We start from the raw sequence: 14,712 nt of genomic DNA on the forward strand, positions 1-14,712 counted from the left end.
ACAAATTGTTAAGCTTGAGCAAAAAATCCTGTGTCTGAAACTGTCTCCTTTGGGAGCCACAGTATCTCTCAAAAATTATTCTTCTGGGAAAAAAAGGGACTCAGAGCTTAGATATTTTTTTTTTTTTTTTTTTTTTTTTTTTTTTTTTTTTTTTTCTTTTGTGGGAGCAATGAGTTTACATGCTCAGAAGCTGAGATATCCTTGTCATCAAGGTCTCTCACTTTCCTGGCAAGTGCTGCAAGTGTTAAGCTACTGCTGAAAAGTTCACCCTAACATATTCTGGTAACTGAATCCAAGGCAAATCAAGCAATCATCTAAGTTCAGCTTGGAAAGCAGTCTCAGATAACTCAGATATAGACATGTTTCTCAAATTCTGGTCAAGAGGAAAGTGGTTGTGCATTCTGCAACCTGAGCACACTCAGGGCAAAACCTTAGGTTTTTTAAGGGGACTTTCTGCCCCAAAAAGGAGGCAATATTTTGCCTCGGGTCCTAAATCAGGTCTGGCAGACCTTTGCTGGCTTTCTGCTTTGAGTATTGGTGCTCCAACTCTGTTTAAGCATCTTTCCAGGTGTAGAAATGCTTTGTGAAATGCATGTCCCAGCCTGTATTTTCTGAAGATGGTTCGTGTCACCTTCTGTTACATTTTATATGCCAGCAGTGCCTTCTTCCCATCAGTAATTTCCCTCATTTCAGCAGACAATAGTATGTTTCTTTTGACACAGAGAATACTTTAGTGTTTGCTTTCAGAATCTATTAATAAGGATTTGTTAAAAGTACCTGGAACTCTCTGATGCTGCCAAGACAACCCACAGGCACTGCTGGACCATCAGTTCACAAAACATCATCCTCTGTAAAGGCACAACCAACACCTGCACCAGGATGCTGGGTTCACACCCCCTTCCTGACAGCCCCAGTGCTGACAACCAGCAGTGGGTGATACCCAAGTGTTACCAACCAACACAGAACCAGCAAAGAGGGTGACACCTGAAAATTCAAACCTCTCATTTTGTTCTCTTAGTTGAAGAAAGGTTGATTAACAACCATCATAAAAAAGAAGGAGAGAAGCTGGGTTATCACACTATACCAGCTAGCCAATTGTCTCAGGTACAGCAGAATTTTTCCTTTTGTGTTTCCTCCAATCCCCTGTTGTTTGACTGGATCTATCTGTGATGGTAAATACTAATTTCTGATGGCTGTTTTCCCAGGTGCATTCAGATCTCAACACTTCCCTTCACAAATGTAGCAAGCCCATTAATGCATCATTTTTTTTTACGATTTTAAGGAGGCCAACAGTTCCCACACCATGCCCAGGAGACAATCTTCTCATGCTGTAAAAGCCTTGCAAGAATGAAGTAAAGGTTCACAACAGTGTGCAAAACAATCTGAATTACCCCACCACCTTTTTTGCAGCTCAAGCATTTGCAAAGACAAAGGTTTGTGTTCTGGGGTCCTCCTGGATTGCTTACAATTCTTTACAACCCTGCCACTACCTTCAGGTGTAACCCTACGTACTGGCAAAGAGCAGCACAGAGTCTTGCCAGCTCTCCACTCTGTTATTTGGCATGTAGTGGTGAACACATGGGTGCTAAGAAGGGCAGTGCCAAAATTGCCTTTGCCAAAAAATTTGAAAAGCTGCTGTCCCAAAGCATAATGCAAATCTCCACCTTACTACAAGCACGACCTGATCCTTGAATGGGGCAATAAGACACAAAGCATTGCTCTGCAGAGTTGCACCAAGGGGCTAAGGTACAGGGAAAGAAACAGCACTGACTGCCTCAGGGAATCCATTCCTGAATTACACCATCCCTGGAGTGAGAGCTGCTTTCTAGTGGCTGCAATAACTGATACTCAGGGCTGCAAAGAAAGGCAAAACCCCCTTGTGCAGTGGCTTGGTGGCTCTGACCTGGTCACTGCTTCAGGGTTTGAAGACTAAAGAAACTTTCAGTTGCTCTGGCTGAGGAGGAAAGAGGGAAGGAAAACATAATGATTGGGAGCACAGACATGAACTGTAAAGGCAGAATCAAATCATAGAATGGCCTACATTGGAAGGGACTTTAGAGATCATCTACTCCAACCTCCCTGCCATGGGCAAGGATGGCTCTCATCAAGAGAATGGGGCCACACATACCTTGCTGCCCTGGGTTTGTGCTTGGCCAAATGCCTGTCACGTAGTTGTCATGAAGGAGACATAAACTGGAAGGCAGAAAATTCACTACTACAATTGTTGCAGAAGAGAACAGGATGGTTTCATTTCTTCACCCCAAAGGAAGATCACTGAGCAGGTAGAACATAAGAAAAATGCATTTGCTATACTTCTATGTAATGGTGTGTCTCAGAGTAGGCCAGAATTATTTTAAGGAAAGATTGTCTGTCTTTTCATTTATCCATCTGTCTATCTATCTCTTTAATTTATCCTGCACTAATCACTAACAAAAGCCTTTGGAAGTGTTTAAGCTGGGAGAGGTAGCAAAAACCAGCAGACAACTGAACATCAACCTCCACCTAATATTAAGGGTGAGATAATATTACGAACATTTATGTTTTATTTTTCATCTGAGAAAGACTCTTGTCTTTCACAAGTGAAGTAGATTCACTTAGTCTGAGCAGAGTTCAGCAGCTGTTTAACAATTGGAACTGTTCAAATCAGGAAATGAAGGATGTGGTAATTTACACTTCCCAGAGAGTGAGAAAGATTTACTCTACCTGGAAGATTTGGCTACTCTGGAAAAGCCCAAAGCAGTAGCAAGCAACGTCAAGAGAAGTTATGGTGTCTATCAGAAAGAACTTTTAGACCAAAAGAGCAGTTTAGTTTAACATTTTTAATTCTCTCATGGTTTCAGGGAGTTGGGGTGTATCCAGACAATGAGATGGTGAATTTGCCAACTCTGGCAAATTCATACATATAGATGTTTTCATAGAACCATGGAGTAATTTGGGCTGGAAGTGACCTTTAAAGGTCATCTACTGCAACCCCACTGCAATGAGCAGGGATGGCTTCACCTAGATCAGGTTGCTCAGAGTTCTGTCCAGAATGACCCTAAATATTCCCAGGGAGGGAGCTTATAGGCCTTCTCTGGGCAACCTGTGCCAGAGTTTCACCACCTCAATTCCCAGAAATTCCTTATAACTAGTCTAAATCAAATTTCCCCTCTTTTAGTTTAAAACCTTCACCCCTCTTCCTATCACAACAGGCCCTGCTAAAAAGTTTGTCCCCATCTTTCCTAAAAATACCCTTTAAATATTGAAAAGCTGCAATAAGGCCTCCCTGGAGCCTTCTCTTCTCCAGACTGAAAAATTCCAACATCTCTGTCACAGCAGAGATGTTTCACCCCTCTGATCAACTTTGTGAGCTCCTCTGGGCCCACTCCAATGGGTCCATGTCTTTCCTTCTTCCTTTCTCTGGAGCAACAATGGTTAAAACACCTTTGCAGCCAGTGCTGCACCAGTCTTGACTGGTATAGAGTTAATTTTCTTCATAGTAGCTACTATGGGGCTGTGCTTTGGATTTGTGCTGAATACAGTGTTGATAACACAGGATTGTTTTCAAAGAGTTGCAGCCAATGGTTTGATGTCCAAATAGAGAATGGAGACCAGTGCTGTCTGGCATTCCTCAGAGATTGGTACTCATCTCTGAGTTTAACATTTTTGCTGGCAACATGGATGGAAAGATTGAGTGCACCATCAGCAAGTTTGCTGATGACACCAAACCAACACTCCATGCAACACATCACCTCTTCCATCTTGAGTGACCACTGTAAGAGATGAAGCCCAAAAGTCATGGACCAAATGAACTCAATGGGCATTTCTAGAGATTTTAGGGACATTTTACAATGGCTAATGGTGATTAGTTGCCAGCTGGGGCTAAACCACAATAGTTCCCCATAGCCTATTTGTGAGACTGTAAGGAATATCTTCTCTTCTCATTTTTCCTCAACACTGTTCTTAACAGAGGAGTCTACAAATGCAGCAAAGCCCATACTTAGCCTATGAAACAGCAACCTCTTCTTAAGGTTGTGTCAAATGCCATTAACTCCACTCGTAGAACTTGTCACAGAAGGCAATTTCCTTGGTGTTTTAAACCTTCAAACTTATTCTTCAAGCACATGACAGAGCACTCAGTGCAGGGGGAAACAGGACTGCTCTCAGGTAGTGAGTGTTTACAGCCCTGAATTAGAGGTTATTTTCTGCCAAAGAGAGGCAAGAACCACTTTTCCCAGCTTGTTTTAAGGAAACACCTTTTATTTGTTGTAATACAGGTGGCCTGTTAGGTCAAATGAGCAAAATCCAAGCCTACTTCACAGAGTGTTAAAGCTCTGTCATTGTACTGTTCTCCTTTGACTGACACTGGATGATCTCCTGCTCTCAGTTACATGCTACAACTCCTTTCAAGATGGGCTTGGTGTTTAAAGGTGTAAATAAAGTGGACCTGGGTGTGAAACCTAAGTGCTAGCTTTAACAAATGACACTTGTGTGTGGAGAGGGGACTGCTCTCCAAGTTAGGTTTTTCTAACCTGAGCTGAGATTATGTTTCACTGAGTCTCTGAGTGACTTCTGTTTAGTTTGTTATTGTTTATCTGAGCAGCCTCCAGATTTAAGAGCCAAACACACCCTGTAATTTGGTACTCGTCTGCCTCAGGGTATGATTAGGCTGGGATCAGATGAAAAAGATTCTGACTTCAGCTCCCATTATCCCAAGGAATTTCCGGCTGCAGGGATCTTGATTAGCAGACACATGATACTTCAGTGCAGGAAACAGCTTCTGATGAGCTCAGACAGAGTGAACTCTCCCCCTGCAAAGCGTGGATGGCCTCACCATGATGTCTCAGCCATGAGAGATGATGGGATGAGCAGAAAGTGGTCACCAACAAAAAGTAGACACCTATGAAAATGACACCTGAAATAGCTCAAATAGATGATGCCCCAAATATATAGCTTTCAATCGATGGTTTATCAATGATATTTGGCTTCTAGAGCTTTATGAAACGACTCATTCCCTTGCCTACCCTCATGTTCATATGAAGACAAATTCAGCAATTACCCCTTAAATCCTTTACAGAGAGCAGTCAAATAAATGCCTTTTTCCAGCCCTTAGAAGGCATCATTCCACAACCTCATAAGAGGGAAAAGCCACAGTATCATGCACATACTGCAGGCTCTTTCAAGAGGCTGTTCAGGCCTCCATCTCTTTGAAGAGCAGCAGTTTCCCATGGTTAGATGTTTGTGGTGACAAGGTGGCTGCCCTGAATATGAGCTCAAATCCTCATTCTAAACACAGGTAACACAGGTGCCTAGTGTTATTTATCCTGCCTTTGGAGATCTGAAAAATCCATCTGTCAGACATGAATGATGTATATTCGGTCTTCTACAGATCCAAGCTACTGTGAAAGGGCAGTTGGAAGCAGATGGGGTACTCTAGGATGTCTCTGATGGTGCTGGACAAAAGGCAACAGACATTAAGTTGGAACATGGAAAATTATAACTAGGTATTAGGAGAAAAATGTTTACTGGAAGGATGACCATAAGCTGGGGCAGGTTGCCCACAGAGGTGGAATCTCCACCCTTGGAGGTATTCTGGAGTTGACTGGACACAGTCCTGAGAAAACTGATGTAAATCAGACTTGCTTTTAATGGGGGGTTGAACTAGACAACTGCTGAAGGTTCCTTTCAGCCTAAATTACTCTGTGGATGCTCAAATGTCTCAAGCTGTCTTGCTCTAGGGATCAGCATAGCAACTAAGAAACAGCTCCAGAATCAGCCTTTCTTGACCAATCTCTGTAACCATACTCAAATTCCCGTGCTAAACAAGGAATTTGAGCTTCAAAGGAGGAGTGCCTGACCACTGCTGACGTTGCTACGTCTCAGGGGTTGGAATTACAGATTTGATCTCAGAAGCCCAGCACAAATGATCATAAATGTGTATATCTTTACCTTGAGAAGGTAAATATATACCTGTTCCACTTCCCAGCTGAGAAGAGCCCTTAGGCAAACCCAAAGGAACAGCACAGCACATGATTATCTGTAAACTGCAACGCACACCATGAACGTGTTGGGGTTTTTTGGTGTAGCAGGAGTAAAGTCAATGCTCATTTGTGGGCTCTGACACATGAAAAAGCTGTCACAAGGCAATATGTTACAATCTATCACTTGTTCTGCTCTAGCTGCCTACAGCACCCCTCCAAAGGAGTTTACCAGATCCAAGTTAGCAACTGATGTGCACCAACTTGTGAGCACACTGATGCCTTTGGTCTCTGATTCCATCTACCCCTGCTGTCCTGCAGGCTACCAAGGTCACAAATGGCTTATTTCAAGTTGAGGGCATCCTACAAACAATGTTAGCATCTTGAACCAGGAGACACAAGGACATGGTGTTCCACCAGCACATTCAAAGTCGGGTCATGCTCCTTATGATATTATACAGATGGGGTCTACTTTGTATCTTAGGCTGGATTACTCCTTCTCTTCACCTTCTAAGAATTTCACAGGGTTTTGGTTGTTTTTTTTCTTTTCCATGGAAACTGGGATTATCCCTGACTTTATTTAACATATTTTTACACATCTGATGTGATGAAATTTATTGCTGCACTGTGTCAGCTGTATATAGGAAAGAGGAGCACAGTAATACTCAGTTTCACGTGAGGCAAAGAGACCTTTCTTTTACAGCGTGCATTCTTTGTATGCCTCTCCATTTTTTTCCATCTTTTCTAAAGGGATAATTTGGTTCATTTGCCTTGCCAGATGTGCAGAACTATTTTAAATATTCAATCAGAATTCCAGTTGCTGTGAAGCAGATAATCACAATCTTGGCTTAGTTTTTTTTTGCTTTTGGTAACTGTAGTTTTCTTCTGAATATGATAAACTGGAGGCTTGCAAAATGCAGTCTCCAATTCACAGTCTGTGTCCAGGCCCAGACTTGTGGTTTACAAAGCCTTTTGCTGAGTGACAACAAAACACATTATGCAGTCTCCCTTATGCCTTAAATTTAATATCTCATCTCCTGCCCTCTAATTCAAACCTTCGCACTGCACCAGGGTTTCCTTTGTAATGAGATAACTCTGAATATTAAGTTTGCATTATGCAGGGCTGTTAGTCACATGCCTGACATCATTACATATGGAACTGTAATCAATAAAACATGGTTTGAGAGGGATTGGGTGGCTTGTGAGCATAAGGATCAGTCACCGAAGCCTCTAAGTTTCTGAAAAACACCCACCCCAAGTCAGTAGTGAGCTACCAGAGAGCCTTGATGAAAACCTCAGGCAGAGAGGCCAAAGTTTGAACAGTCAGGGACATTGGCTCTCTGAAGTGGTCCCATCGTGTCACTGCTGAGCCATACAGCTGGGGTGGAGTGATAGGATGAGAGCACAGCTCCTGCCTGCTTTCTGGTATATGAGCTTGATTTGAGGATAAACAAACCTCCCTCTTCAGCCCTGGCACCCCAAGTCCAAAATCCACTTCATTTGAATTCAAATCCACTCAGCCTGCCAGACTTCACTGCCTCTTCCCCACCAGCTGGCAAACAAACAATCTGCCCTGCGGAATCCAGCCCAGATGACTGCTCCCCGGGCAAGGGTTACAGGTTCTCTGAAGCCTGACAGATCACACGTGCTCATCTCCTACCTCCATCGTTGTCTTTCCCGTCCCCACACGCCGTCTCCATGGAAGTGTCACATCCTGCTCCTCTCCATCCCAGCTGGCAGACGCAGTGCCACCCGTTCATGTCCAGCGTGCATCTGCCGTTGCCATTACACAAGCCAGGACATCCCTCTGCAAGGCAAACAGCCACATGTTCAAACGCACTGCAAAGAGGAAGCAACCTTTAAAGAGGTGAATTCAATAGTTTTTTTTTCCCCTTTGCCTTCAGTTTATTTCTCCACTCTCACTTGGTGCCTTCCCACCTGGAGTGAAGTGTCCTGGTTCAATCTCAGAACGGTGGGGACCACTCAATGAGGCTGCTGTCTCCCAGCAGCACAGCCCCACTAATTAAGTTGAGGGAATGGTGAGCTTCAGGGAATCAATGAGATTTTTCCTGCTTCATTGGTTGTAAAACCCACCCTCTCTCTTGCTTTGCAAGACTGAGATGTGGGGTTACCTAAAATGCATGTAGGGTTAAAGTTCCCCACACTCAGTGGGGAAAGCAGATGCTTTTCAGGCCTTAGTCTGGTAAGAATTCGAGGTTGGCTGGAAAAGGACAGTACTTCCTATGTTGTAAAATACTTGGACAACACCCAGCTTCTTAACTGTGGTTGTTTTGGGTGGGAAACATCTCATCTGGCTACAATTCATCTGTAAGAGAGTTACTTTCAACTCTCTCAATAGTCAGCACAGAAAAAGACTGTCCCATGGCATGAAATGATTTTCTTTCCTGATGGCCTCTCACCAAGGTTTCTGTCCTTCTTTTTTTGCCCAAGAAAATAGCAGTGTAATTTCCATACTAAGCTGTGCTGTGAGGGATGCTGCTTAGCTTATACAGTTCTGGGGGCCTTCTACCTGAAGAGCTTAAAAAGCTTTAATGAGAACCAGTGAGAAATGTAAGCCCCATTTTACAGCTTAGGAAACTAAAGTACAAGGGATTGAAGTGACAAGGTCACTCAGCAGGACTCATTATCCTGGGAACACAACTGTCTTCCTGAGGCCTGTTTTAAGGTCCTCTCCATTTAAACATTTGTTGTGCAATCCTGCTGCATAATTTGAGTTTCCTCAGCACCTCAGATTTGCAACACAGGTTTGCTTGTGAAGCTGTGCAAACAACACAGACTTCTGCTGCCATAAAGGGTTAGAGCTAAATGGTGAAGAGTACTGAAAGGTGTGGGTCATTCCAACATCTGGCTGACCACTTGATGGACAAGGGTCTGCCCAAGAAGTGCTGGGACATCACACCATGTCAGTGTCTGTCCTGGGCTTGGGACTTGTCCCTCAGAAATGTCCCTCAATAAAAAAGAAAAAAAAAGTGAGCTTAGTATGTTTTCTAGGATTGTTTTTCTAACAAGTAACAAAGGTGGTAAGGAAAAGTCCTTTAAAAGGATCTGAAACAAAAATTTCATATATATTCCTTGTTTTTCAGTCTTGTCCTGTGTGTGTATTCTTTGGGGGGGGGGAAATATAAAGCATGTGCCTATGTGTGAGCATGCTTGTGTGTATTTTGGCATTGAGACACTATATTAGTATTTAGAAACTACAGAAGAGCTATCTATAGGCAAGGTTACTTGCAATTATCCATTTTTATATCCTGCCTTCAGTTACTTAAAACAGAGCCAAACTTTTAACAATTTAATCAGTTCTTTTGTTTTTTTGTTTGTTGGTTTTTATTATTTTGCTAGAGCTAATTTATGTGTTTATTCCCTTTACCTTTTTTCAGTACAATCTGAAAGTATACAGCTGTTTTGGAGAATGAGAGAGGAAGAAATATACTGCTAAAAACACCTGTTAAAATTATTTAGCTAGCTAGGTAGTCATACTGTGGAGCAGATAAATTCAGTTTGGATTGGACCATCCTGGCAGTGGATATGACACTTTTCCCACTTTATAAATCTGCCTAAATGTGCCTAGATGAAACACCTCTGAGGAAATCTCACTCTGTGTGTATTCTGCATGGCTCAGTTAGAGCTTGGCTGCATCAAGACTTCACACACGTCACGTTTTTACTGCTTGGACTCTTTGTAACTCTAATAAGTTCTTTTCTATCCTTCAGTTTCAGAATCTGACCAGGAAACTCGTTGCAAAGGTGCTGCAGTGTTGGCCTGGACAAGAGGGCAGTGAAAACCAAGAAGAGATGGGTAATGAGGAGTGGAATACCCCACTGTAGAAGGATGAGAGAAGGGTTCAGTACCTCCAGCTTTTTAACCTAACAAGTAGTGTTTAATTTCTAGAGCAGACTCTCACTTTTTGCAAGGGGAAGAAGACAGGTTTTAAAAATTTTTATTGGGAGTTTAAGACAAAAAGTCTCCTGGGTTTGTTTCCAAGAGACGTAGGAACAGCTCCAAATCCTGGAAATAGTTTAAGTTAGGGCTATGAGGTTACATGTGAATAAAATTGAGAGGAAAAAGAGGGATTTAGTTTTATTGTTTTTGTTTTAATAATGTTTTTCATTCCATAATGTTTGGGACAAAGATCTCAAAAACAAAGATTTAATATTATTACACAAAAAAAGTAAAATAATCAGTCACTGTAGTGGCTGATAACTTGCTTTGCAACTATAATTAGGATGGGAGAACCTTCTGTATCTGAAGAAATGAGAAGAGTTTTATTTTTCTACTCTAGCAGAACAAAGGCTGAAAAATATTGTGATTGTTTTCCACAAATTCATGAAACAGATAAACAGTGAGAAGGGAAAACATCTATTTAAGGTAAAGAGAATAGTGCTGGCATAAGAACAAAAGGACATAAACCAAGCATGGATAAATACTGGTTGGAAATTTGAAAGAAAAGTAATTTTCCAGGATCAAAGGAACAGAGTTTTGGAGGAGCCTCCCTGTAGGTTCATTAAGGAGAAGAAGCCTCACTAATCTATCCACACAGCTTGGTAGATTTATATAGTTTTACACAATGTTGTTGTCTTTGACAGCAGAAGACTGGACTCTAACTGAGGAGACCTCTTTCAGTCCTATGTCTTTGAATGTTGTGTGCAATTCCTTGTTCACACGAAATGGGTTTGAGATTATCTGCATGGACTTTTGTGATTTACTTTGAAGCTTCTTTATCTGGACCCAGAGAAACTAAATCAAGCATCTCAGAAGGTGGACAGAGGAAAAGCATCAGTCAGGAGAGGAAAGACAAAAGAAAAAAATAATCCCATTATGTCTTCCTTAAGTGTCTGATCCTCTTCTTGACTATATGACCAGTGTGAATAAATGAGATACAAGAACCTATGCTGTAGATACCTAAACCAGGATAATTTAGCAAGTTCATCCCTTCCCACCAAGGACAGAATCATCCCTGGTTTTTAAGGACATCTCTTCCAAGCAGTCAGAGAGAACTGTTTCCTAATGGCATAATCTCTTCTTCACAGATCTGTGAACATAAAAACTTTCAGATATTAACCATTACATTACCAGGTACAGCAGAGTACCTATTCTGTGAGGATTAAATTGTACCATGGGTTTGGGTGGGATAGCAGACAGGTTTCAGAAGCAATGAGAAAGGAAACCATTAACAGAAAGCAACACAATTAAGCAGCAGCTGTCAGAGGACTTGTGCCTTCAGAAAGCTGGAACACAACATGGTCATGAAGGCCAATATACCTCAGAGAATGGACCTATAAGCACTATAATTTCAAAGCTGGTTCACTAAAGACTTGACCAACACTAACACTACAGAGACAGCAAAATACAGTACTGTCCATTCCACAGCCAGTGAATTTCAAAGCACTTGACAAAAAGAAAGTACAAATAAATTCTATCCTGTCCTTGCCCCCTCATGCTGGGGAATAAAGCTAAAAGGTCATCTTGTCTCCAAAATGCTTCAGAATATCAACACAGCAGGATGGCTTAATCCTCACAGATTTACACCACCAGAGTCTTGAAGCTCTGATTTCTCATAGTCACTAATGATCCATTGTTCCTTTTTGGTTTCAGTAACTGTATTTGTGTGATTAAGAGAATTCGATATATGAACAGGGCTCTTCAAGGGAGGGGAGACTTTTCAAGCTCCCTTTATTGAAGTTTTCAACTGAAGCACAAGAAAGCACTGCTGAAAGATGATGATGCTTTAGGACATTTGCAAAGATGTCAGGTCTGTCATGCAAGAGACAACACAGACCAAGGAAGAAATAGAAAAAGTGAACTAATTTTGAAGTTGACAAGAAAGGAATATCAAAGTCAAAGGAGACTGTCACCAGAGTAAGAAATTATCCTGCCATAAGACTGTTGGGAAAACAATCTGATCTTAATGATCTCCACAGTTCCAGCCTTCTCTCATTAGTCCAATTATAAACAATGTTCAATGGGCATTTTCCTCAAGCCAAGCCTCATTGCCACTTGAAACTGCACTTGAAAGATAAAGCTACTATCTTTCCTCCATTGTCAGTAGCAAAGCACTGATAGATGTTCTAGCAAGAACCAAAAGACAGTGGTTGAGCTCTGAAATGAGGAGGACATGGCTGAATGCATTGTGTGAAGATGCAGCAATCAGTAAGTGACCAGCAGAAGTTCTGTAGGACTGAAGGGAAAGATCAGAGCATCAACTAATCCCTGTAATTTATGAGAAAAGAGGTGAAGTGTTCTGAAAAACACTCAGTGTTTTAGCTATCATCATGATGTTTTTTGATGGTGGGAATCCAGAAACCTTTAATCAGATGCATGCTGTAAAAGGAATATTGAAAAGTTACTTGCCAGAACTTCTATTGCTTACAACTGTATAAATGAGGGAATTGGCTGTGGTCAGACCTTGGTTGCTCACTGCTTCTCAGAATTCAAAGGATCCCAAATAAGTCACCTTCCAGCCTGATATTAAGTGCTGTGCAGCATTTTTCCATGTCAGACTAGTTGTTTATATGCCTCACCACAGTGCTAATGTGGTTATTTTTTTAAGAGTGAGAATTTATAACCAACAGTAGAAATTAATTAACCTGATGTATTCTCAGCTGCACTGGAATTCTGGATGGAGAAGCTCTCTCTAAAATCAAAACCTCTGTAAGAGCAGGCACCTCTTTTCATTTTAAACATTATCAGTATTAATTAGGCATTAGTCTAGAAAACTCCATTCCAATTCTACTTAGAGCTTCTTGGTTTAATCATGCTGATATTTGGTCTTGAAACTTGCCCTCCAATTTAGAAACAATTCTGCATCTTCTATGACCTTTTACTGGTTTACTGTAAAGCTGTTGGAAAGCACTAAGTTAGGTTCACCCTTGATGACAGGATTACTGGCAACAGATTTTAACCAGAAAAAAGTCAATAATTAAGAAAGCCAAAAGGGCATGACTAATTTAGTTTTGAAGAATGCACACCATGCAACTAGACAAGCAAAAAACATGTACTTTTAATGCTCAGGTATTGCTAATCTTTCCAAAAGAGTCCATGCATGGTAAGAGGCAATCTTTATTCTTAGTATGTTGCTTAGTATGTTCACCTACTGAAATACTCATTAACTATAATATGTCCTTATTCTTGGGCAAAATTGTGGGTCAAAAGACTATCAAGAGGAGCAATGACAGATACAGAAGATTTCATTAAAAAAATCTGGGCCACTGAATCAGCAAATCAGTACTGAAGGCCTTAGGATCCTGGCTCTGCAGGCTGGTTTCTCATCTTTTCTATCATCCCCTTGGTGCTTCTCTGCTACCCTTTGATCCAACCTTCTCCAATACAAACTGAGATTAAAAGGAGCAGTGCTGGGGTTTTGAAATGCAGAAAACTGAGATGTGGAACATGAAGAGGAGATTCTGACCACTCTCCCTTGTGATAGCCCATTTCTTCTCCTAAGGATGCCACCACTATTACTCCATAAGACCACAAGTGATCCACTCTCCTTGATTAAGAAGAATATTTAATTTTCTCCTAATTTTAAATAAAGTTAAGCATGTTTTACTGATGCTAAACAATGAGGTAAAACTAACTTGCATTAAAGAATCCACTAATCTATATTAGGGGTCCAGGACAGCTAGCAGCTGCTCCACTACACTGAAGACAAAAGTCTCTTTGTTTAAACTGTGGGCAGTTCCTTACCATTAATATTTCTTTGCTTTTTCAACATTTTCCCCTCTTTGTGATTGTTCCTGAACATGCCTTTAAGCCTCAGTGGAAGCAAGATAAAAACATTAGGCTGTAAATTCATCAGAGAAGTGAAGTCAGCAGGGCAACCTCATTCCTTGTCACACCACAAGAGCCCTATATAGCAGAGACTTTATATTCACTGTTCACCAGACAAACATTTGGGTGTAACTGTCCTTCTTCATCAGCCTCTCACAGCTGCTATTTCTGATTGCTCACAACCTGAAAACGAGGGTAATGCTATGGAAGAAATTGATTTGTTCAACCTGATTTTTTGGTTTGTTTAACCACCAAACATATGATGTTATGAGGTGTCCACACTGTGTTGCTGTTAGTGTCAAATCAGCCATGTAGAAAGATATTTGTGTCCAGCGCAGTCAGATTTATTGTCAGATTGTTGTATTTAACTACCTGTGTGATATTTCAGTATTTTAGAAAGCTAAATGCATGGTGGAATTGTCTATTTCTATTTAAAAGTCCTACATTAATTTATCTCATTGCTCTCTGAAACAGATTTTTTTTAAAAGATAGCAGATTACCTCTAGTCTGTAAGAGTTCAATGTCTTGTCTTCTCTGTTGGAGAAAGACTTGGGTTCTAGATTTGCTTTACATTTACAAATAGGAACATAGGGTTGGATTTAGTTGTAGTGTAGTCACCAATTTCAATAGATTTTGCAGATTTACACAACCAGAGGCTTTGAGGTCACAGCTTTCTTTGTATTAAAAAAAGATAAATAACATATTATTACTCAGAGCTCCCATGTAAGACTTAACAGTCATGGATCAAAAACATGAAGACTCCACACAGAAAGTGCACTCACCTGCTCGTAACAAAATGGATCATAGACATTTAATTTAAACACATCACTATACACAGCTCCTGCTGTATTCACAGACACTTTTTTTTTCCTCCTGACTTTGCCTTACTGAGTGGGAGGGGTGAGGATGAGAGATGATTTGGAAGGGAGGGCAGGGACAAGGGGACAGGTAGGAACACTGATACGAT

General features: G+C 41.2%; 1 protein-coding gene across 8 annotated transcripts in view; it reads right to left on the reverse strand.

The window, feature by feature from the left end:
* Positions 1 to 14,712, reverse strand: part of TENM4 (teneurin transmembrane protein 4) — a 587,599-nt gene that overhangs the window by 97,897 nt on the left and 474,990 nt on the right. For all 8 annotated transcript variants that reach the window (XM_071729185.1, XM_071729662.1, XM_071729348.1 and 5 more), the window contains one exon: positions 7,618 to 7,764. In XM_071729185.1, the coding sequence (XP_071585286.1) occupies positions 7,618 to 7,764 (147 nt within the window). The remainder of the gene's footprint in view (positions 1 to 7,617; positions 7,765 to 14,712) is intronic.

This window comes from Heliangelus exortis, chromosome 1, assembly GCF_036169615.1.
Source record: "Heliangelus exortis chromosome 1, bHelExo1.hap1, whole genome shotgun sequence".
Classification (NCBI taxonomy): Eukaryota; Metazoa; Chordata; class Aves; order Apodiformes; family Trochilidae; genus Heliangelus; species Heliangelus exortis.